The sequence below is a fragment of the Phalacrocorax aristotelis genome, chromosome 7, assembly GCF_949628215.1.
Source record: "Phalacrocorax aristotelis chromosome 7, bGulAri2.1, whole genome shotgun sequence".
NCBI classification, from domain to species: domain Eukaryota; kingdom Metazoa; phylum Chordata; class Aves; order Suliformes; family Phalacrocoracidae; genus Phalacrocorax; species Phalacrocorax aristotelis.
Genome location: NC_134282.1, coordinates 19092661 through 19117714, shown reverse-complemented (window position 1 = coordinate 19117714; position 25054 = coordinate 19092661). Strand labels below are relative to the sequence as shown.

The window sequence follows — 25054 nt, the reverse complement described above, 5'->3', positions numbered from 1 at the left end:
GAACCATACCGTGGGCCTGCATGGGGTGTGAGACTAGATCACCAGCCCTCAGCACCAGACTCGCCTGCTGTAGGAAGAAGAGCCAGAGAGATCTTACAGGGAACAGAGCCAAGCTCCTCAGGCTAGCAGGCATGAGCTAAATAGCCTCCTGGTGCATGAAAGAGTCCTGTAGTCGTTGCTAGCAATTATCTGGGCAGCACTGCTAGCCTGGGTGAGGAATCTGACATTAAACTTAAAGAAAAAAAAACAAACAAGGGAAGACCAAGTAAGCAGAAGTTTTAAGAGGCATGAGGCTCTCCCATGTTTCCATATCAGCTCTTGGAAGATTGTCACTTCCTCATGCTCAGAGAGCTCTGTGGTAGAAGCTGGCATACCTGGAAAGAAGAATCCAGGTCAGGCATGGAAAAGTTTAATTGAAGATGCTTCTTATTGCAACAACTCCGACAGTTAAAGTCTTTTTGCAACACCCCCCTGCCCCAAAAGCTAGGCCCATGTGAGAGAACTACAGCCTTCCCCCAACAGGGCCACTCTCTTGCCCACCTCCCAGCACAGCTGTGGATGCACCTTGGAACCTGTATTGTACACGTTAAAACACCTTTGTTACCAAAAGGACAATTTTCTGAAGTGCTGAGCTCCCAAGGGAGCACACGCAGCCCAGAGGAGGGGTGCCACACACCTGCAGGGTGGTAGGAGACAAAATCTCATTGTTACAGCTGCCTTTTCTTTAAAACAGGCCAAGTGACTGAATAGACTCAATCAATAGTTTTATTTAACTGCTTTAGATTGATTTAACTGCTTGCAGAGGTCTTGTGAAGTATGACTCACTCTTAATGAATGGAGGTTAAGAACACAGAGCCAAAGAAATTAGCAGTAGGGGACTGTGCTGAGCACTCAAGGTCCACAAGGAAGAGCTTCTGAACAGCCTGTTGGCTTATGTCTACATTTAAGACTTGCAGCATTGATAGCATTGCTTCTCCTTACAGAGTAAACAGGCTCCAGGCATTTAGTGCATCTCGGAAGAGCGCACAGCAGAGGTAGATGTACTTGAGTTCTATCACTTACACCTTTAAGCAACATAAAACCATTATCTTTTTCTAAAAGGCGCACTGTTGTTAACTGAAGTTATGGTTTGATACAGAAACCCCAGGTGACATTTATCCATCCATCCATGTCAGATGGGAAGTCAGACAAGTTGACTACTATGGCCTTAGAAAAAATAAAAATACTGCTTACATTGCTCAAAAAGACGGATAGCAATGATTGCGTGATCAAGGTTGCTCTCAAAGGTATTACTAGTCTTCCAAGCAAATATAAATCTGGATTGAAAGCATCAAGCCCACCCTATACTAAAGTAATGCAATTAATGCTCCTTTAAAAAGTATACACTTACCTGCCTGTCAGGATGCTGCACCATGTCAGAACTCCACCTTGGGGAATATAGTGTCCTATTTTATCTCCTTTTTGCTACTCTTTTCTCGGCACCCGTAAAACCACCCACCACACGTACCACCAAGGCCTGAAGGATATCTGGCCATAGAGCAACATTCCCCCCTTCGATCTTAACCCCTGGATAAGAAAGCAGCTCCCACCATGAAGAAGTTGGCTACTATGGAGCAAAGGAAGAAGGAATGTGGAAAAAACAAAAGTGGAATTGTTACTTGGCACAAAGAATCAAGAGCCTCTGGCAAAACCAAGCCATTTACAGAACTACAGGTTAAACCCATGTTTAAAGCCTTCTTTACCTTGTAAAAGGAAAAAAATACTTAAGATGTCCAAGGAGATTTTAAAATTACCAAGTCTTGCAGCTGGTTTGTAAATGGTTTTACTAAGAGATGTGTAACTGCCCTTCCCCCTCTCTGCCCATTCTTACTCCCCGACATCAGGAGGGCACGATGTAGCACCTAACAGCCAACATTCCCACTAATTCTCATCATGGCAGAGGAGAACAGGTTTCATAGGATTTAAGGTTCATCTTTGCACATAATCCTGTACCAAACCAAGCCCCACCCATTTCAGGATTCTAAGTTCAGAAGTTTTAATAAACTGTTCTCTAGTTGTAAACACTGAGGTCATGAGTTATGACTGAACGTTTATACCAATTCAATGGTGTGCTGACTTCCTACCTGCCTACTATGTGCTTAAAATCTCTTAGGGGAAAAAGCAGCGATTTAGCTTACATGTTATGCCCTGCTCAGGAATGTGCCACAACTGGAGACATACAACTCAAAGTCAAATAAAGCAAACAAACCAGTAACACCAGGATAGTTTTTATTTGCTCCCTGAATTAAATATTGGCAGATACAGAAAATTCAGATACCAACTACTTCCCCAACATTTACAAGACTGAGTTTGCAATGTCAGAAAACAAGCACGTTTATGCACAATCCTGGCAACTGGTAGTGTGAGTGCACAAGATCGCCCTGCCTGCACATGGGTTTTTAAGAGGCAGTATATCCCTGGTCTCCAGCATCCAACACTGTCCCCTCACTGACAATTGTGGCACCATGGAATGGCCAAGTAAATATCCTGAGTGGGCAGCTCCAGTGCATTTCCCCCCGCAAAGGATTTATTCCATGCTCCTCCTGAAGGGGCAGAGGCAAGGTCAGCACATCCAACAAATAACCCACCTATAAACACAAGCTGATTCTTGCTGTGCCTTTTTTGCTCTGTTCTTTGAGAGCAGGGAAGAACACAGCACACTGATGCTTCCAAGAAAGCTGTCCATAAAGGCCTTATTGCTGCCACACATTGTCTGTGCTGGTAACAAAGTTCCAGAGGCACACTCATTCCCTGCTGCATGCTGAGTTGCTCTGTGGCTGCTGAACTCTACAGTGGGCTTGCAGCACTTTCCCTGCTGTCTGAGGGAAGGGAAGTTTTCAAATAAATAAAAGGACATGAAGTAAGCAAGCTTGTATAAGTGAAACCGTGGAAACACAAAGTACGTGCTGTTGAAGGAAATACCATTCGCTCCTTTTCACACTGGAGCAGAACTTAGGAACTTGCACCCTCCTCAAAGCAGCTGGTGCAGTCAGCGCCCCCAGAGCAAAACGCAAGTGTAGTCAGTGCAGCAGGAGGAGCCAGGCATCGCTGCTCCCTTTTTATAAAAAAAATTAAGAAACAGATACTTTTCTAAAACATGTCTGCTAACCTGGGGACGGACAGAAGACAGATCACATCTAAGATCTATACAGCACTTCATTGGCCACCGCACATCCACTATTACCCAGCCCCTCAGGGGGAACTGAGCACGTTACCACCCCCTGTTCTATAGAAGGGAGGAACACATGGTTTTACCAACTCTACTGTGCAACCTTGTGTTAGATCCTAGCATGGCAGATGGCAAGAGACTTTCCCTTTTGGAAAGATCACAGAAGTGCCTTCTAGGCTGCAAAATGCCTTGGGCATCCTCAGGCAACTGCGTCTTCTCCAGGCACAGGAACTCCCGAATCCCTGTCCTGCGCTCCAGATCCTAATCCACGTGCTCCAACTCACCAACCTTGCCAGTGTCTCTTCAGCAGGAGTTCCCTTAGCTCCATAAGCAACAATGACTCCAAATAACTGAGCTGTATGACCATCCTCCCACAACCCCGATGGTTAGCTTTGTAAGGGTGTTGCATGCATTTGCATCTATTTTCTCTCCTTGTGTTAGTAACAAGGACCTCCCAAAAGACAGCTTATATGATATCCAGGCTCCAGAGGGATTCTAGGATTCACAACCTCCTGCTTCTCCCTTGTAGTTTTTACACTGGGCTGCAACCATCCAACACAAGATGCCACTGGGCAAGTGAGGAAAGAAGGGAAGCGGCAAAGTTAGGAACACACAGCTTAATGATGGGATTGTCAGTCTCTTCGATATCAGGCCCCACATCTACACACCATGCACTGGCATTGATCTTGCCCTGCCCACTCGGCCCAGAAAGGCAGTGAGAGTGCCTCTTCTCATGCCGAGCCACCATGTCAGTCTTGGTCGCCGTCAGACGACTCTTCCTCTGCCTCCTCCAGCCACTGGATAAACTTCTGGAGCTGCAGAGAGAGTGAAATGTAATTGGATAACAAGTGACACTGACCAGATGCTGGGAACACTCAACAAGTACACCGTGCCAGTGAGCACCATTATCATGCACAAGAAAGAGACAGTGTTTCTAGAAGACACGTAAATAGAGGCAGACCGAGGGAGAGAAAGACAAAAGTTTAGATGAAAAACAACTGGGATGCCATGGACAAACCCAGACTGATTAGATTCCAGTCAGACAATCCCCACAACACTCAGCAAAAAGACAAAAGTTTGGAAGTTTTTCACAGCTTCAGGGAGATGACAGCTGCACCTTAGTTAAGACATGTAAGGAAAACTCCACTGGGAAAAACCTCCTCCCTGAAAAATTGCTATAAAGAAAGCAGCTCACTTTACCTTTTAACTGGGCTTGAATAAGCAGCTGAAACCACTGCTGACCTATACTAAAAGCTGACTTTGCAAAGGTTTTAAATAAAGTTGGAGTTCTTCAGAGATGGCTTTTTTTCCCCCTGCTTGTCTTCCAGATCCAGGGAAGACGACTGGAACAGGGCTCAGCCAAACTGCAGCACAAAGTTCTGTGTGATGGAGGGGGGAAGTTTATATGCTACTTGCAACCAAAGCCAAATGAAACCACTCAGTACAGCAAACGCTTAGAAATATATGCAAAGGGACTGGTGAGCCAGGAACGAAAGCTTCAAAGGAATTGCATGGGGCCAGCACACAGGGCATTGGCCTAAAGCCCATTTCAAATGGGTGTTGGCTTACAGAAGCCATGATACTACTCTAGAAAGAGCTGGCCTCTTGCTACAGAGAGCCCACTAAAAACAATCTCCCTCTTCTACTACCTTTAGTCCTCATCCCGACAGGATGATTATGGCAGAACGCACAGAAATGTCTGTTCTGGAGAAAAAAAGTTGTGTTGCTTAAGTGTTCAATGCAGTGGTGCATTACTGGCCTACCATGTAATGGCAGCTGCTCCACAGAAGGCAGCAGTGGCACTGAACACTCAAAGTTTCTTTTAGCGGCTGTTGTCTCTCTCCCCCCCACCCCACTCCCAACACCTTTGGGGCTTACCCGCTGGTTTTTACGAAGCTGCTTTCCCTTGTCAGATGTGTCCCGCAAAGAGAACCAATTGAGAATTACATCTTCTTCCAGAATTTCCAGCTGGTAAAACGTCATCAGCACCTGCATCGATTAGAGAAAGAGCAACAGAGCTCTCTATAAACTCCTCTGGGGCTAGGTCATGTCTAAGCACAAAGTTTGCACATAATCTGTGTCTCCCAGCTCCATCTTCAACAGAAGGCTTTTCAGTCTGCTTCATTTTGCTTTTATTGTTAAAAATAACTGTGTTTCTCCTACCAAGTCTTATGTTCCTGACAAGCCCCATCAGCTTCAGCTCTGTGGATGCAGGGTACGATTGAGAGCTGCGGGCAACGAAGGGCCACAGACGATGTCAGTCCAAGATGTTACTTAAGTTCTTTTTAAAGCATTCCAAAACCCATCCCCAAATTAGATCCAACAAGCAACTCTTATGCAGGCCCACATACACACAACAGTGACATCTGCAGCAAAGAGCATGAATCTATTCAGCTTTGCCCCAGGCTCCCTCCTCATGCCAGGCCTCTCTTAGAAGTGCCTTATGGCAGGTGTCAAAGCAATTGGTCATTCATCGGTTCAAACTCCTGCCCAGTGCAGCGAGGGCAAGATGCAATCATGCTTTCTCAGGGTGCCTTTGTGCTCAGGCAGAGCAGGCACTTTGCAGTCGGTCTCCTTGCAGCAGAGTACTGACAAAGCTGACTGCCAACTCCAAATATAAAGTGTCACTTCAATTCCCAGCCTCCAGGGAAACCCAGGGCCCTAGAACAATGGACACATGCCAAACAATTGCTGTAATTCAAGGACATTTTGGCTCACCAAACTGAAGGCTTTTGGCTCCAGTCCTAAGTGCTTTGCCATTAGGCAGAAGCACTGGTAGCAGAAGTTAAGATTACTCTTTCTTGAGGAACCAAAAGTTAAGCAGGCTCTGGGAGAACTCTTCCAAAAGACACAGGGGCTTCCTGAAACACTGCTAAAGGAAAGACTTGTGATCCAAGTCAAATTCTCTCAGTGTAATAGGGCAAAAAGAATGCAGGGTCAAAATATTTGTGAAAGAGGGTGAGGAAGAATACACTGAAAACTCTCAGAAGCGGAAAGATAGGTAATAAGCCACATGTCAGCTCCCCTTTAGTCCCAGTTTCATAACTGGCTCAGCCTAAATAAGAAATCCTAGCCTTATTCCCAGCTTTGCTTGTTTTGCACTCTAAAGTAAGATAAACCATTTGGCAGTTAGATCCCAGGGACCATGGAGAGACAAATGAAGTAAAACTCTTCCTAAAGCAAGCCTCTGGCCTCGCCTCTTCTAGCATCATACAACGAAGGCAACAAGGGCATCTAGGTTAGAAGCTGCAAAATAATAGCTCCCTTCAGGCTACATGCTGGTAATTAATACTCACCCCTCAGCTGTGCTCCCTCAGAGGCACAGGCAAACATAGAACTTTTTTTTTAAGCAATTGTTACAGTTGAATTTTCTATAACCCTCTCCACTGAGACCCCAAAATTCTCTCCTCTAAAGCAGACAAGCTGATGATGTCAACAGGATGAATTTCACCATGAACCTAGCAAAAACAGGTCCTCAGAGTTGAGAGCAGATACTCACTTTAGCTATTGATGTGCAGAGACTGTCATGTTCCAGGAAGAATTCCTCAATGGCAAATAAGGCATTCAAGTGATCTGACGCCCGTTTTATGTAGTTCTTAAACAATGGGGTCCAGTTCTTCAACAGCTGCAGGGAAAAAACACAGAAGAGTGCCTGAGCTATGGGATGGATGTGTGCACTCAGCTGCGTTTCTCAGCTGTGTTGCAGTAAGAAACTGACCCAGGGAAGCATTTTAAGAAACCGTTCAGCTGACCACTTAATGTATTTGTCCCACCCTGTCCATGAAACAGATGCTGTTAAGCCTCACATGTGCAGATAGGACCTGGTTTTACTAAGCAGCTTTAAGAATATCCATTAGCTTTCTTGGTTTTGCCTCTCTGGATGAAATACTAGATTATCATAATAAATTTATTTAATGGAGCTTGGTACTCCAAGAAAAAACACTTCACAGCAGTCCGATAAGGAGAGGTACGTACATGCTACTCCAACCTTCCCCCTCAGAGAGCAGCTGACATTTCAGAGGAACTTTCCTTCAAAGCAGAAGAGCAAATAAAAAAAAGAGAAAAAAGATAGTGCCAGTATAATTACAAGCTGTGTAGAAGTGCAAAGAGGACAGTGCAAAATAGCCACCCCTAAAACAGGAACACAGTGGAACAGCCCCTAAGCGCAAGTCACACATTTGCTGTGTGCCTATGGGCTGGTTTGGATCCTGGAGTCTGCTGCAGGGAATAGGTGGGAAGGATGAAGGGCAAAAAGTTGCTACATTACTAGCTGATCTCAGTTCTCTCCTCGAAGGCTCATTTTTTAACGAAGTCTTTAGTTTAATGATTTTAGTGCTGCCTCTTCAAACAGTATTTCTGTCCAAGTCTCCCACAGCTTTTTTACTTATTGTACATATCTGAAAAGCAAGCAGCAGGGAAAGCTCTGCAAAGCAGCACAGACTGAGCTGAATCTGGGAGAAGAGATAATAAAGATACTTAGACTCCTGTCCATAACAAATTTAGAAGGTATCAGAACTAGGATAAGATACAAAACTTCTGCACTGGCCACATCATGACCAGACCATCCTACAAAAACATTGTAGGAAACTAAATCAGAGATCCACATCTTTTTAAATGGATTAATTCAACAGCCGGCATTCCTGCAACTACATCCCTGGCATGTCTGCACAGATACACTGTTTTGCTGTGCCTTCAACAGTGTCTCCTTACATACCACATCTGGTCTGTTTTGAAGGGGAACAGGTAATTCACAGGGGCTTGGCGTGTGATGAAGAAGCTCTGAGTCATCTGCATTCAGAGCTAGTTGGCATTATTCTGGCCAGGGCAACTGTTAACAGGCAGTAGCCCTGCAAGAGGGAGAGCTCCAGGACATGTAGTGGAGCTAAAACCCAGGCTAGCGTGGACTACCAAAAGTAGCCTGTACTAGGAAATAGTGCTCAACTACTCCATAGTACTACACTCCATCACCTCTTCAGACATATTTGCTATGCAACCATGCTGGAATTTGCATGCCTCAAGCAGAAACAAAGGGGATTCATACACACAAACTGATCTGTATAGTAGTACATCGACTGGCTCAAGGAACAAGAGTAACAGCACAGAATGATCCTAATCGTTATGGTATCACAACAAAAACTGAGGGTTGCATGGTACATTATCAGGAAGTATTTTAGCCTTTAGCAAGATGCTTAATCCTAAACACTCTTCCCTCCTCTACAACTATCTACTGCATTTTTATTATCTTTTGGAATTCTTCACCTCAAATGTAGCAAAGCTACTAGCAAGTTCCTTCCAGGCTAAGAAATATTTTGTAATACCTTTCTGTTAATGCCTTTAAATCTTAAGCAGTCACAATTCTAACCAGAAGCTATTGAGTTTCTGAAAGCAGAGCTATAAACACTTGCAACCCCAGGACTCAATCCAGTATGCCTATTGCTGGGAAAGGGAAAGAAGAAAAAATATACCATCTCAGGACAGGAACATGCACTGTAACTGTAACTGGTGCTAATGGTGAAAGTAGGGCCCACAGAGCCCCTAGCAAAAACATGCCTATGAGCCTGTATGACCAGAGAGGCTGTTTTGGGAGTTTAATGAAAATCTGAACTGGGGAATTAGAAGCTTGCAATTATTTCAGATTGAATAATAGGCTGGAAAATGTGAAAAGATCCCCGACAAAGAGCCCCATAGACAATATCATAACTTCCCAGGCTTTGACTCTACCTGCGTAACTCCTCAAAACAATCTACAGTCTGGAGAAAGCAATCAAATTCCTCTGACCGGTCAATTAATTTTTCATCAGATCTGGTCAGTGATGCCATATCAACTTCAAAGAGGTTTGTGATCCACTCTTCTTTTGTGAGAAGGACAGTCTCAACACCAGGCCTATTTTACCCCTACCTCTGGCACAGAACACCATCATGAATTATGTGCAAAGCACAAGGGACAAAGCTGTAATCCTACCCTGTTACACCATAAGAGCATCTGTGGAGATCACCATAAACTGCTTCAGTGAAAGCAGAAATCCAGTTGGTCCATGAATAAGCAATCCCACATTGTATTTGCTTGCACGACATTACAGAAGAGTAAGGCTCCCTCACAGAAACCTGAAGAGGTGCAGCACACATCCTAGCTGCTGCACAGCCATGCAGACACTCGCCAGCTCAGCAAACTGAACTGCTATATTGCCTCCCCCAGCTCCCTTTAGATATCCTCACCTGTATAACCTTGCTTGATGCTGCCTTCAGTTTATCATCAGCTTCAGCCACGTTTGCTCAAATCATGCCTACAGTTCTAGGAAAGGTCTGGTTTTCTGTACCATCTCTGCTTTACAACTTGTACAAGAGCTGAACAATAAGCCTGCCATATATCAAACTGGGTATTTCTATTTCTCAAGCCTCCATGTTTTATCTAAAAAATACCCATGGGCGTATCCTTTACTGGATGCTTATTTCCGAAAATTGCTGCAACACTTAGAGCTTCATGCTCAGGGGCCAGCACTTCAGAGCACATACTGTGGTATCAAGTCAAACCATACGTCATAACTATGGCATTTCCATAATTTCCCCTCCTGGGCTGTCTGGGACCGCTCTACCACCACTCTTACACAAGCAACCCGTCTTCCTTCAGCATCTTAGTCAGAGTTGAGCTACAAAGAGAGTAAGAAACACAAAACAGTTCTGTAAAGTTCAGCGGGCTTCTGATGTTCACCACTCTCAGAATGCAAGTATCCCCACCTCATACAAAATAACACTTTGCCATATGTAAACCATCATAAGCAGATCTCAGCCTAATACCGCTATTGAGTGAGGCAGTTTTAGCTACGTAGCTACACACTTCAGCTACATGCTTTCATTATGTGCTAACCTGTACCAAGCGAGTACTTGGGATTCCTAGGGTATAATTAAATATTAGTAAATTAATGGAGTGTACTTTTTACTACCTGGGGAACCACAAGTTGCAGAAAAGCCAGTTTCAGATGCTGTACAAGCGTGCATGTTCTGCCCAAAGAGCTGGTCTCTTCCCTTCAGAGCACTCTTGGTAAATACACAAAGCTGCTGCCCAGGAAAACCATTGACGTCTGTTTAATTATCCCTTGAAGGCTGATCCACTACCTCCATTAGAGGCACATCTCAACTCAAACTTATTGGGTTATTTTAATGGCCACTAACATCATGCATTCAATTGAACATTAACAGCATACGTCACCAGGATACTGCCTTCTTGCTGATTTCACTACAGAAAGCCAGCGCAACAATTCTGCACACAGTAAAGACACCGAGGCACAAAACTGTCCCAGAGAAGGATTCTCTAGGAAACTTGTTCTTTACAGAGGAACATCTGGAGAAATTGGCTGCCACGATGGTCAACTGGTTTGATACTTGGGTCTCTTTGATAAATCTAAGGATAATTTGTGTTTTATAAATGCACGCGCCACACAATTCCCTGCCTAGAGAAATTCCACTGGTCACCCTGAATATTACATTTAGATTATTATCGCTTCTCACTAAAGGTGACTTGATTTGCTGTTTCTGCTGTTAAACATGAGCATCAGCTTTCCTGTGATGAAATACATATGGACAAAGTTACCCAGAGGTAAGCCCGTCATGTTCTTCCATTGTCTTTAGCTTCTAAGGGGTTTTGGACAATTACGCAAAACATTACACATTTATACCATATCCTTTATGCCAGACTAAAACCTCTTCTGACTGGGTGCTGCAGTGAAGTTCTCCTGCCCTGCTCATGCTAGATTAGGAGCCCAGTCTGGGAGACAAAAAGAGACGTCATATCCTAGCTGGAAAAAACCCCAAACAATCCTACACAGCTACCAACTCCACACAACCAGTTGTCTAGATGTACTGCTTTCCACTTAGAGTCTAACACCTGCTCTAACATTCCCTTCAGCCCTCTTCCTTCAGTGCTCTTTTTTCAGGACAGGGCATGCTATTCAAGAAAACAGTCTGGAAAAATGAAGAAAAGCAAGCAGAATTTAAACAGAGTGAACAACAAAATCTCACTAAGCCATCTGATGAACAGATCAGTTCATATGGATGTTTCCTACAGAAGGCATCTCCACACATCCTGGAGATTAATTAAGTGCCATGCTTACACCTACATAAAGAAGAATTGAAAGCACATATTTCCTCAGAGGAAGGGTTATGAAGATGACTAGTGCTCCTCTTTAGCCCCATCTCCTAAAAAAATTAAACTAGTCCTTCCCAAAAATGCATCAGACCTAGTCATTCTGAATGAGCTACCTTTGTAACCCGCAGAGTTTGCAAACTCAAATACATCAATAGCCTATAGCAGAGAACGATACTACAACAGCTTCAGCTTAGATCAATAAAACCATTAAGGCTGCCTATTTTTTAAAGCAGATCCTACCCTATTTTGTGTTCCTTAAGTCAGGAAATAGAAATTGCCCTCACCCAATTACACAACCCACCCCTTTAAAGATACAACAGAACTCTGTATCTTTGCTGAAAGACAACAATATCGTGCCTTAGCATTTGGCTGGAAGAAAAACTGGAACCAGTTACAGTATGCAGGCAAGTAAGACCTCAGAAAGGATCCCACTGGGAGAGGAGTGCTCCCTGCTGCCCCAGGAACAGGCTTATGATGGATTGGGACTGGATTCCTGGAATGCAAGCCTGTAAAGACATCTCTAACAATCCCTCTCTTCTCTTCTACAAGTGATGCACTTCTACTATCACACACAGGAAACAACCGTAAGTACTGAGGTAGAGCTCCCCACACCAACAGTCTCAGCTGAGCTCTGTCAAGCAGGTGCAATAGTTTCAGTTCACTTTTACTTCTATAGAAGACAAAGAGGGTCATGAACTCAAGGAGTTCATGTGGCTTCAGGCTTAACCAAAAAGTCTTCTCTGCCAGGAACTACCTGGGGCATGCAGACAGACTCCTACATGCTAGGAGACTAGCTCAAAGAAGAGTCAAACGGAGCAGGACTCACAGGAAGTAATGCTGAGAAATAGTTCTGGGAGTCCAGGTTTGCATCCAGCTGCTGCAGTGGGAACTCCAAGATCACTTTACTGAGCACCTGCATCATCTCCTTCAGGCCAATGTTATATGCATACCTGCAAAGAAAAAGGCAAAAACATTTCACACTATCTGATCTCTGCAGACTGTGGTTCTTCACAGAGGTACAGCAGAAAATTTGATTTTCACCTTCCAGACTTGTTTTTTTATTTGTTTGTCTGGTTTTCCAAATATTCAGGCAATAAAACTACCTTGCATTGCATCAGGCTCGGCATAAAGCCACAAGTCCTGAAAATCTGCTGTCCTAGTGGAACAGGCTGCTGCAGGGACAGCACCCTCACCTTTACTAGAGTGCTGTAGGAATACTGTTGCGCAAAAGAAGGAAAACAGGTTTGTATTTGAGAAATACTAGGTAAAAGGCACCCTGATCACATGTTCTAGACTTGCTGCTGTAAAAACAGAGTGGACAAGCCACACCGCAGCACAGCCCCAGCTGCAGGCAGCTGGTTGAATGTTGCAATGCACAGATCAGCAGCCCCTGCATGAACTTACAGGCAGCCTGTGCCAAGAACTGGCTCGCTCTCATCAGTCCACAGTTACTTAATAGCAATTCAATCTCTTGTTACAGAATTGGGGCAGGAAAAGCCTAACCACTGAGGATGCTATAGGTGCAGCTGGCGCTCTCCATCAACTCCTGTCATTCAGTCATGACCTCTAATCTGCATTTCTCACGCTCTACACTGATAAAAATTATGTTTAACAATCAAACACGGGTATTCACATGGTTTCTCCTCCTCTTCCAGATCTGCTATCAAACCCAACTGTTCAGCATAAGGGACAGCATTCCTAACAGAACACTCACTTGAGGGAGTTGATTTCCAGGACCAGGTTGTCACAGGAAATGTTTTCTTCTTCACCCCTCTGCAACGTACCCAAAACCTCATTCTGGAAAACTAATGAAAAAAAGGACAGGTAGTTAGACATGAGAGGAAACAGCACAGATTCTTTGAACTGTTCATTACTGAAGAAACTATGCCTTTAACAAAGGAAGCATTCGGACACAGATGTCTCCTTTGTCTCCATAAGTTGGCACAAACCCACATCAACTATACTTAAAAATAGTGGAATATAATTCAAATAAAGGGAATGACATACTAGATATCATTGATCTATCCACACAAACCAGTATAAAGCTATTTACCTCTGCAACGCTTTAGAGCAGAGTTTCTATTATACTTCCACAATCTAGCCTTTCCTATTCAGACAAACCTCATCTTCCCCCAACTAAGGATGTGAATTCAAACCAAAAATGTATTGGTTTAATTTCCTTTGGGGAGACATTTTAATATGAAAAAGGCTTTTTTTTCCAAATTTGTCTTGAACCACTTTCAAATCCAGGTAAGCTTAACACAACAAAACAGAAAACCAAAACATATCTGCCAAAAGAGGCAGCTCCTACATGGACATCTAATTCTCCGGCACGATTACAGCAGTAAGCTGTCCACACAGGAAAACTCTGCCGGACCTTCACACAATCTCTGAGTTCAGGCAATGACGCTGCCATTTAAACAGACAACTCAGGGACGTCACTTTTGTAAAGGCCCAGTGATCAGAAGTGAGAAAGATGGAGGATCTTTGCCTAGCTTCTCATCCTTGGCTGCCTTAGGTTAACACAACAGCAATATAGGGAATATTGAAGAACTCTGTAAAAAAGCAGGAAGTGAGGTCAGGAAACAAACCTATTATAGACATACACAAATTTCCCAATATACCTAGAGAAAGGAGCACAAATCTCACATTCACTGCATTATCTGCAGACTCATCACACTTCTTAACAGCCCATCTCTCACCTTTGATGTCATCTAGCTGAGGGGACACTGCCCGACTGTCTGGCTCCTCAGAGCCCATGCTCAGGTCGCTATCTGACTCACTCTCTTCCTCTGAATGCATAGCTGGGCCTGAAGAAGAAGAGAAGACATAGCATTCAACACTTAAAAGCTGCAGCTTGAGGAACCCAGAGACCTCCCAACCAAGTCAGCAATTATCTGCCCTTGAAAGGAACCTTCTTACAGATCCAGATGATTAGATTTGCTGCAGAGGGAATGCTACAGCTGGCACTAGGATAATGGAACTTTTTAAGAGTCTGCAGGCAGACAACAAAGGACAGGGATAGAAGTAAATGTGTTTTGCACAGACTGCTGACTCACGATGAAGCAATGTCAGCAGACACTGTCGCTAGCAGGAAGAAAGCCAGCAGTACTCGGAATAGCCAAAGCATATTCTCTCTAAGGGAGGGCCTGGTAACCCACAGTGTGCCATTCACAGCACAGACAGCTGTGTGTGTCAGCATAAGTCAAAGATATAATAAACATCTTCCACAGAGCACAGGAAGACAAGGAATCTGGTCCACTGCCTGCTTTCACCTCTCACCTTGCGTCTACACACATGTTACCCAAAGCCAGTCTGCTTCACAAAGCCCAAGTCTTACTCTAGACAAAACTATCAGCATCCCACTCAGCCAGTTTTCCCAACACACGTCTGTCTGTCCATCCCCAGGTGACTACACCAAACTCTTCCTCACCCCATAGGCTTTGTCTCTGCTCTTCTTCATCCTCTTCATTCTTGTCATCTGCTTTCCAGAGATAGCCTCTACCCTCTGAGCCTACATCCTTTTTATTGTAACCTGAAAAAGAAACAGTGATTAGGAGGTAGATGTACTAGATCTGCTTACAGGCAAACCTAAATAGACTAGTATAACCTGTATATTACTGCCCCTAACTATCCTTCCTCAAGAGGGAGGTGGGATTCCTGCAGATGCATATGGATTTCAGCTTTTGTCTTCTCACTTGCCTTGACAAGGGACCAACTTACTCCTGCCTACAGCAGCAACATTCAGCTGACCATGTTTAGATCCCTTGACAAACCCAGACTTGCAGAAACAGTATTTCACAAGGACGAAGTCCTTGGGCACAGTCCAGGCACAAGGACACAGATCTTGCAACCTGCCTTGAACTGAACATCTCTTCCAACTTCAGCTTATTGTCTCCTACAAGGCTTCTACTCTAAGAAAAATGGAAAACAGCTGAGTGTCCAATGATTTTAATACTGAGGGACTGAGGTACATCTTGTTGTCCAACTTGAGACAAAAATCCTTGCCTGCCCGCCCTGCTGAAAACACACATGTTCCAAGCTGAATGTAGCACTAAGCTCCAGCCAGGCACTGCAGAGTCTAGAATGGGGGAGGGAAAGACCCCAAAAGATCATGGAAGGCAAAGCCCTCTGCATGGAGTGAGCCAGAGACTCTCATACCTTTCAGTTTCACTTTGCTTTCCTCCTTGTTCACACCAGAATCATCACTGAACTGGTCATCATCCTCTTCCTCCTCATCTGGTGGGTGCAGAGAGATCACTGTGCCCTCAGAAAGGGTGATGCCAGGACCTACTACTACCTGCAAATATGTGCAACATACCTGAATGAAGAACTACCCTGATTGCCCCCTTGTCCCTCCACCAGCAGGGACAACAGACGCTCCAGACAAGCTGTATACTAACAAGTATAACTGAAGACATCTGCACTGCTACATCACATACAATACTACCCCAGCCAAGCAAAAGGAAGAAAAAGGTGGGAGCAGTAGCATATCCCCCACATCTGCGAAAAGGCTTGGAGCAGCCCTGTATTTTGGTATGGTCTAGCGTAAGACTAGTAACCTGCCAAGAAAGGCAGAAAGCAGAACAGACATAAATACAGCTCACCTGAGAAGACAGGACACAGCGGGGCTTTAGCTTTACTTTCTCCTTCACTTCAGCTTCATCACAGATAACAGAATGGCAGACGTCCACGTTATCTGCTATGTGTACTCTGTCCCAGAGAAAAGCGCCGTCCAAAATTACTTTATCACCTGTTATACATCACCAAGCACAAATATGTTGAGCAAGGCAGTTTGCTGCTCTCCCACATTGCTGAGTCCACTAGAAAGCACCTTACTGGATTCCAATGCCCTTGATGTGTGATGCATATTAGATGAAAGGTAAAAACTGGCCTTAGAGGCCTATGGCCACTTCTTACCCAAAGCTCAAAGATGAGTTTGTGACATCTTGGCTTTGCACAAATACAGCCAAATCACAAAAAAAATCCAGCCAAGACTAGGAGTACCAAGCAGCTTGCAAAACCAGGGAGAGATGTCCCACGTTTGCAGGATGTTGGTGGGAGGTAACTCTAGATCAGTAAAGGTCATGCATTCCCTACAGCTGAAACAACTTATTTGTATTAAGTGCCTTCCACCTTTCAGCATCATTATGGTACCCTGAAAAGCTGAATGTATTTCCTCTGCTGGAAACCCAAGCTTTTCTCCTTCCCATTAGAAGTCAATCAGTACCCAACTATCATCCTCTCTGAGCCAAACACATTTTAAAAACTAAACCCCAACAACCCGTGCCCTTGCCTGGCAAGGCCTCATGTCCCCCATTCCTGTACTCACCTATCCTACAGTTCTGCCCAATAATGCTGTTTGTTATGGAGCAGTTGCTGCCAATGACGGTTCCCTGCCCGATAAGTACATTTTCTTTCAGCACACTGCCGTGGCCGAGGCTAACATCCACCCCTCGGTAAATGTTGTGTTTAGAATGGGTGTAACTCTGATTCTTGTCATCAGTGAAGTTCATCTCTGGAGTCAAAGGATAAACCCAGCGCCGGATGATGTCAGAGCACACAGCTTCGTACATTAGCAGGTTGCATATGTGGGCGCCGTACTCTTCTGTTGTTACGTGCATATGGATCTGGTTCCCCAGGACCTGGGAGACAGGCAGGAGCTTCTCAGAGGATTCTCTAATGCAAAGTAATAAGATTTCCCTTGTAAAAACCCTCCTCTTACCTCCTCATTCACCAACAGACCACGCACAAAGTCATCCCGTGTCTGGTAGTCGAAATTGTCTGTGAACAGCTCAGCCACCTGCCAGGAACAAAATATAAGGAAATAATATAGTTAGCAGAAAATGTTGCCAGGGAGGCTGACAATTAATGGCTATTCAGTGGTTCTCAGAGAGCCAAGTTATACAACATAGGATAGTGATGCTCTTGCCTTGAATAAAGCTTTGATTCCTTCTGCTAGGAGTGTTGACCTTCCCATCTCCTCCTCCTAATGGAGACTATGAACAGATTCTGGTTTTCACAAGGGGCAAAACATTGCTTTAGCACTTCCAAGCAATCCAGCCAGCCTCACTTTGTAGTTTCACTTCCAAAGGAAGGCTGTAAATCAGCTTTTTCAGATGTGGAGGAGTTGTTACTGAGCCTAGGCTGGAATAACCCCGAATGTTACCCTAAAATGGTACCAGCTTGCAAGTACTGACACTTTTCACCTCTGCTCCGCAGATGTTACTATACTCAAAGCAAAATCACTTACTTGCCAGAATAGTTTCATCCTGTGCCAAATCAGCCAGTCTACCGATGCATCCACTGTCTAGTTCTGCCTGTGCTTGAGCAGTGGATGCCAGATAGACTAAGCACCCATACAGTCCACAGAGCAGTGCCACATGATCACTCAGGCTCTCAGCTCAGTCACTGAGCACAACTGGGAGTTCTGGTTTCCAAACTTAGTACACTCAGGCCACATGCACTCCCTGCACACCAGCAGGACAAAGGGAGCAATGCAGATTGAATTTTGGACCCTCAGAAGGGCAGAGCTCACCTGCGGAGAACAGATGCTGATATGACAATCCAGCAAGTCATGGCGCACTTCAACGTTCTCTATAGAGCTCTGGAACAGACTCTGAAAGAGGAAAAAATTCAGATGATCTAAGTGCCTCACACAGTACTGAACCCCAAAAGCCTTCTGTAAGCCAGGGGCAGTATTGATTGAATTATTAAACTAACTGAAGCTCTGGAGATTGGAGAAATCTACAACCCACAGAGAGACAAGCTTAGCAGGCACAACCTGGTCACACACAAAGCTGTGTGTTAGTCAGCAGAGACTGCTCTGGTCCTTACACAGTGCAACTCTCCAAGAAACAGCTTGTACTTCGAACAATCACTTTTCCTCCAGGAGCTCCTTACCTTAGCTGCTGGGAGCTACAAATGTACAAGGAACATTAATAAATCAAAACACAGTATTCATAGCTTCCATACCCCCTGTGGATTTTTACAGCTGTGGGCTGTTTTTTAGTAGTTGTTTTTTGTTTGTTTTGTTTTCTCCTTTTTGGTTTCCTACAGTGATTTGTACTTCCATTTGAAGGTAAAAAATAATCTACTGATTACTGACTTGGGGATGAAAATGCCACATAATCACAGTCTTAGTTCCGAGTTGAAAAAAAGAAAAAGGTCCACTATCTCACTGGAGAAAGTCCCTCCACAGACGTTTACAGAGCATTTACTACATTATTAAGTGAAGAGTACAAACAGAAGTAATAGGAGGTACTACCCCTTGCACCCGCTGTTATTCCATGCCCCATGCCAGGCGCAGTGCTGCTTCAAAATGGTCTGTGTAAAATAGTGGCACATACATCCCCATTGGGGAACCCCATGACAGCAAAAATCGTCCACCTCCCCTGTTTCACATGGAAAAAAAGGAATCAAATAAATGAAAAAAGTGAATTGTGAGAAATATGTCTGCCCCATCTTCAAACTCTGAAATGAGTCCCAAACACGTGTCCCAGCACAATTTCACCTCAAATAAAGGTTAAAGGCAAAAAAAAGCCAGTTTACCAAAAGTTACTTCCTATCATCTGCTCCTCCAAGAGGAGCAGCAAGCACAGTTCCCCAGCCCTCACTCAAGGAGGACCTCCTCCTTGGGGTGGGCTGCTTCACTACTGCAGCCCTTTTCCACCCGTCAGGTTCCAGACGCACCATAGGAAAGCGGAAGCGTTTGAGCCCCTGGGTTCTCTGGTAGTGAAGGACACGGTTTGTGGCACTGTCCATAGCAATAATGATGTCATCTTCTTTGCACCTGGCATGGTGGCCAGGTGAGGACTCCTTGAATATCATCGTCATCACAGAAACATTCTTTTCCATCTTACGACGCAACCTGAAAAAGAAGGGCAGAGCTTTAAAATCACTCTTCAGAGAGTTAGAGCCCAGAGCCTCAGCACACCAGGCAAGCACCTCTTTCAACACCTACTTGTGCTCTTCCAGGGCTTTGGTTACATTGAAATTGGACACCACATCTCCAGTGACGAGAATGAAGTCAGAACGAACAAGGGACTTGGCATCAACATCTCGGAGCACGTCACCAAGGGAACGGTACAGGTCAGAAGTCACAAAGCGCACCGTGTTGGGAGAGGTGTGGCGGCACCACTTGGATTTTCTGGAAGGAGAAAAACACATCAGGAAGGCACAAAGACAACATTCCTATAGAGAACGCACTAGGACACAGTAAGCCAATGCAGGCCACGCCTCTAAGTTAATGCAAGGAGAATCCTGTTACAACGAGCCCACTATGCATAGGCTTGGGTATGCTCATTTACAAACAGCAGATGAACTTAAGAGGGTTAGACTTCGAGACCATAGCTTACGGAAACTTAGGAAACCTAACCGTGAGCCAAGTTTTGACAAAGGAGAAGGAAAAGTTACACAAAACCCAAACTTTTGTCCTGAGAAAGCAGTACCACGGGCAGGGAGAAAACTGCATGTTTCTCCTTAGACTGCAAACCAGCAGCACGCAGACGCAAAGGTGCTGTCTGAGCGGGCTGTTTCTATGTGCTGCATGACATACTAAGACAGAGAATAAGGGAAAGGGCGGTACTCCAATTTACACAGCTACCCAGAAAACCCCTGCTTTTAGACAGGAAAAGCTAAATGCCAATACAAATGTAATCCCAAAACACCCAACCCTTTTAATACACTGCACAACCACACTCCTTCCCAGCAGGAATGGTCTTTTTTTGAGGTGTGTTAGGAGACTTCTCTTGAAAGGGAATCTCTAGCACATGGTTTTCATTAGAAGGGCCAGTGAGACCTTTGAGGCTTGCTGGAGGATAGAAGAATCCTTTCCATAATAAAGCTAAAAAGAAGAGATTCTTACTGTAAATGCTCTTTTATCTCAGCTGACTTCCAACAGCAGAAAACAAAGGTTTCTTCCACTCCAGTTGCCGTTAGGAACTCCAAGGTATAGTCAATCATGGCCACATTTGCCATAGGTAAAAGAGCCTAAAACCAAAAAAAGATACACACAGAGATGAACACTCTGCACCTCGACATCAGCAACAGTCCCTTCCAACTTGAGGACATACCACAGTGGCACCAGGAAAATAACACAAATAGCTGCTCTACATCCTTTTATCAAATTTTTTCATACCTGATCTACACAGTAAGAGCTCATTTCTGACCTTCTATAGGGGCAGATCCTTACTTCAGAGAAGAAAGCATAAAAGAATTGAAGTTACCACACATAAAACTCTTCAAGATGACTCAAATAAGTGAGAGAGGGAAAAGAAAAAAATCCCAGAGTGCTGATTCCCTGACTCAGGCTTTAACTGCTACAAGAAAAACCTGACAGACATGAATGATGAGGTCAGTGGAATATAAGTGTCCAGAATTAAAGAAGGGAAAAAAAACCCAATCTAAAGTGACGCAGGTATTCTCTTGAGGTTCAGGCCACACTTTCCAACTTTCCAACCCAAGTTACTGATGCACAACTGAGTAATCTTTTACTATTCTTTAGTTAATTTTTAGTGATGTTTTGTTTCAGGCCTGAGCTCGCGTGTATAATTACAGCCACCACAAACACTTGATCAGCAAACAAGGTAAGATAATTGTTCAGACCTAAACTCTCCATAAGCGCTCTTTCCTTTAACACACAGCCTTCTGAGCTGGATAATTGAAATGCCCCTTCCCCATCCATTTTTCTGGCCGTATTCTTTTAGCCATTATTGCTGACAAGGACAAAGATTTTGTTTCTTTCCTCTACCAGAAACAAGGCTGCCCAAACCCGCTGCCGCTCCTGTATCAGATGAAAAGCAAACAGCGTGGTTTGCCTTGCCATATGGAAAAGCAAACAGCACCAACGCAACAATCAGATCCTCGCTGACTCTCTGGCGGGGGATACAAGCTCCTACAAAGGAGGAGAAACGGCCAGAGGCTTGCATAGCGCGGGGGAAGGCAGGAAAAGCGGCAGCGGTGGGGCCTGCCCGAGCGCTGGGCGGACGCTGGGGCCCAGCAGCGACCCGGGACCGGCTGGGGGGGCCTCGCCCCCTCCCGGTCCAGCCCGGGGCTCTCACGGCGGGGCACGCCACCACCGCGGGCCCGGCCACGGCTGCGTCGAACCCTCCGCCTGCCCGCTCCGGCGCCCGGGGGCGGCGGGACCGGGATAGGCGGCCCCGGGGGAGGCGGCGGGGGCATTTCTTACCCGCGGCCGGTCTTTGGAGATGGGGAAGAAGCGGCGGTTGAAGCTGTCGGCAACCAGCACAGCCTGGAGCGGCGGCGGCGGCTCCTCCTGTGGGTCGGTCCCCCGGGCCGCCCCCGCGCCAGCCCCCCGCTTCGCCGCGCCGCGGGCCGCCATCGCCGCACGCTGTCTCGCTCCCCCTTCCGCTTCCGGCTCCGCGCCGGAAGCGGCGACGGCAGCTCGGCGGAGACAGGCGAGCGCGGGGCGGCGGCGTGCGTTCGCGGGCTGGCAGCGGCGCCGGGCGGGCGGCTCAGCCCAGGCCAGCACGGGCCGGGCCTTGCCGAGCCCCGCTCCCTGCGCTGAGCCAGCCTAGCAGGACGCAGGGGTCGGGGTTGAGCGCATGCAGGCAGGGCAGCTTCAGGAGGGGTTCAGAAACAGAGAATCATAGAATGGTTTAGGGTGGAAGGGACCGTTAGAGGTCATCTAGCGCAACCCCCCTGCAGTGAGCAGGGACATCTTCAAATAGATCATGTTGTTCAGAGTCCTGTCAAACCTGACCTTAAATGTTTCTAGGCGTAAGAAACATCTCGCTGCCTCCCCAGCCTTTGGCCCCATCCGACAGCGCCTGCGTGAGGAAGATCTGCTAATCCTGGATGGATCTTCCTCAGCTGCTGGCCCACATGCCTGCACCTCCTGAGCAGGGGAGAGGCATTTTTATTAGCATCCCCCAAGGAGGGAGAGAGTGGAGAGCAGAGCAGCACTCCTCGCCATTACAGGGCACAGCCAGGGCCCAGCGGAGATGAGGAGAAATCTTGAATTTACCACTCACAGACATTCCCAGATTACCTCAGGGTGCATGCACTACTTTGGTGCAACCCTGGGGATTTCCAGTTTAAGAAAAAGTTATATTTTCTTGATACACTTCCTAGCTGTGATGTGCTTGTGCTGTGTTTCCAGATGCCCAGGTCCTGCCTCTGAAAAGGGCAGCCTTAGTGTGAACCAGCCCTTCAGCACTCACACCTACCATCAAGGAGTGACTCCCAAAACCCACAGTCCCCAAGGGACCTCTTGAAGCCCACCCAGAGACAATTTCAGAGAGGAGAGGAGAGAAGACATGGTCTCTGGGGGCAGAAATGGCAATTGTCTTCCCCCCAGCTTGGTGAAGCAGCTCCAGTTTGGGTGCTGCAGGTGATAGTGTCTGGCTCTGCCCTCTGCTCAGACACTGTCAGTTCCATGAATCCTCATCCCCCCAGCCAGCCCTGCCCAAGCCCAGGCTCTGTCCTCATGCAGGTCTAGTTGTCCCTCCTAAGGTGCTTCAATATTGGCCTGGCCCTCAGAGAGGATCAGCTGTGTACAGTCCTCGGCACAGAAAGCGTGCCCTCCTCTGCCACCTCTGATCCCTCTTGCCTGACCCAGCTCACGCAGCACTGCTGCCTGCTCATTTTTCAGTTAAAGAAAACTGTGTGATAACCCCTGCATTCAAAACCAGGAAAACAGGCTGAGACTTCTCCAGGGAGCTCCTAAGGGGCTGGCAGCAGGAAGGCTGCGGAGAGTCCTGAGCCTCATGGCAGGAGGGCCATTACCAGCACTGGGTGCTGCAGGACCTGGTGCTCACTGTCCTGCCCCTCTCCATGCGGGACAGGCATTCACAGCCCCTTCTCTGTTTCCCCACCAGCCTCTCTTGGATTCTTGTTGTCCCTTGTTCCCCATAAACTGTTCCGCTGTGACACCCTGCTCTGGTCCTCAGTGCTTTCATCTGTTAGCAACTCTGTACCTGCCCACTGACTGGCCAGCCTGAACAGCCCCTGTGGCACTACTGAGAGGTCTTCGCTGGGTTGTGAGAGGGAGAAGAGTATAATACGCAACATGCAGCATTCCTTTGCATTGGTTGAATTGCAGGTTCAGGACTGAGGGAGTAGAAAACAACTCTCCTCTGTCTTCTGAAGGACTCTGCAGCACTGGGTATTCCCTGAAATTTACCTTACCAATTAAAATGTTCAGGCATCACTTACGTGGTGCCATCTGCGCCCAGTAACTTGTGACTGAGCCCTTGCTGTGCTGCACATTGTGGCTGAGTTGCTTGACCTTAGCTAGTGGTTGGAATAAAGCAGCAAGGATGGACACAGTGAGAAAATAGAAATGAGCTGCCCTAGGGAAACAAACCATCCCCATCCTTTTCAAAAATAGGTATCCGCATACCCTTGGGAATCCTGCTGCCTCGGCAAAGAAGCTAACCCCGGAACATAAGCTCCCAGATGGTTTCAGCCCAGGGGTTACAGCTTGAGGAATGATCCAAGAGGTGGATTTGTCATTGCCTGAGGGCAGGACAGCATCTTCCTTCCTGCCTACGTAGCATAAGTGCATAAACAGCACCAGAAATCAGGTCTGATCCAGCCTGCACAGCCACTGCCCAAGTCGAGTCCGGACACACAGAGCTCGACAGGAGAATCAGCAGATTATCTGGCTAATTACATCCTGTTCTCTCCAAATAAGGTGAGTTTCCAAAACATTGCCCTGGTAAATTGGCAAAAGCAAGGCAAGACAAATCAAGGTAATTGCTAATGAACTGAACTCAAAATCAGCCTGATAAATATTCCTTGGGCTTTGTACACACATTTCCCTTTGGTTTCACCAGGGACTTTCAGGCCAGTAGCACCCAGGTCAAACATTTTTTGAAAGCAATATAATTCCAGGGGAGCTTTTAAAATTAAAAGTAGCTCATGAATATTGAAATTAGGCTGGACTGGGTTAGACTGGAGGTCCATCAAGCCCAGTATCTCACAGTGGCCGGTCAGGGGGTGGGAATACACATGGACTGTGGGCCTTTTTCTTACTCCCCCATCCTTGGATGCCTGTGGACAGAGCATCATGGGGCAACATCCCCCAGCTCAGGGAATGATGAGCATGGTGGGGATGCTCTGCTTTCTGGGGCATCCTTCTAGTCTCAGTTCTTACATTTTTAATCCTTCTCTCTTTTCTGTTTGTTGTCCTCTCTGAGCATTTGGTTGATCTCTGGCTTTTCCCTCTGCATAGATGGTGGCCCATGAGGCCTTGGCAGGCAGCTACAGATTTGGTCCTATTTTAGATGGCTTTGGGGCTCCACATTCGTCAGGCCTGAGTGAGACCTGTGTCAAGGGGTCCCCAGGGTAGTGAGATTTGCAATGAGGAGGATGACAAGAGGTCTGCATGGAGGAACCATGTACCTAGCATGAGTCTGATTTCCCCTCACATGTCCTGCCTGGTGGCCAGCAGCTCCGATGCCCTTAGAGCATCCTTGGGTGCCTCAGCAGAGCTATGGGATGTGTGTCATCTTGACTCAAGGTCAAGGATGCAGTTAGTGCCTAAACTCAGCTCTTCCTGGCCCATGCCATGCGGGGGCTGTCCGCACACAGTGTCAGAGGTGACATGGGGCAGGCCTTGCACTCTGTGCAAGGTGTCTGGGCTCAGGGGGCCATCCTGAGGTTGCCTGGGATGGCTGATGCTCACTTGCCACGTGTAGACACAGGCCTGACAGACTCAAGCACCCTTGGAGGAGCTTC

General features: G+C 46.3%; 1 protein-coding gene across 1 annotated transcript; it reads right to left on the bottom strand.

Annotated features, from left to right (window-relative positions):
• Nucleotides 1–2251: 2251 nt before the first annotated feature.
• EIF2B5 (eukaryotic translation initiation factor 2B subunit epsilon) lies at nt 2252–21736 on the bottom strand. Its single transcript, XM_075099121.1, has 16 exons — nt 21540–21736; nt 20217–20341; nt 19314–19499; nt 19043–19220; nt 17889–17969; nt 17076–17153; nt 16683–16995; nt 15958–16103; nt 15512–15650; nt 14784–14885; nt 14053–14160; nt 13065–13155; nt 12177–12300; nt 6708–6833; nt 5087–5197; nt 2252–4023 (listed from the first exon to the last, which is right to left on the bottom strand). Exons 1-16 carry the CDS (start codon nt 21690–21692, stop codon nt 3958–3960), a joined length of 2127 nt encoding a protein of 708 aa, XP_074955222.1. The 5' UTR covers nt 21693–21736; the 3' UTR covers nt 2252–3957.
• Between the last annotated feature and the right edge of the window lie 3318 nt (nt 21737–25054).

Excerpts from the sequence above, each read along its gene's own strand:
- EIF2B5 (XM_075099121.1), bottom strand. The coding sequence starts at position 21,692 with ATGGCGGCCCGCGGCGCGGCGAAGCGGGGGGCTGGCGCGGGGGCGGCC. Across the intron at positions 16,996-17,075 it reads GTCTGTTGGTGAATGAGGAG|GTCCTGGGGAACCAGATCCA; the intron begins GTAAGAGGAGGG and ends CCTGTCTCCCAG. Across the intron at positions 14,161-14,783 it reads GCAGAGACAAAGCCTATGGG|GCCCAGCTATGCATTCAGAG; the intron begins GTGAGGAAGAGT and ends CTTCTTCTTCAG.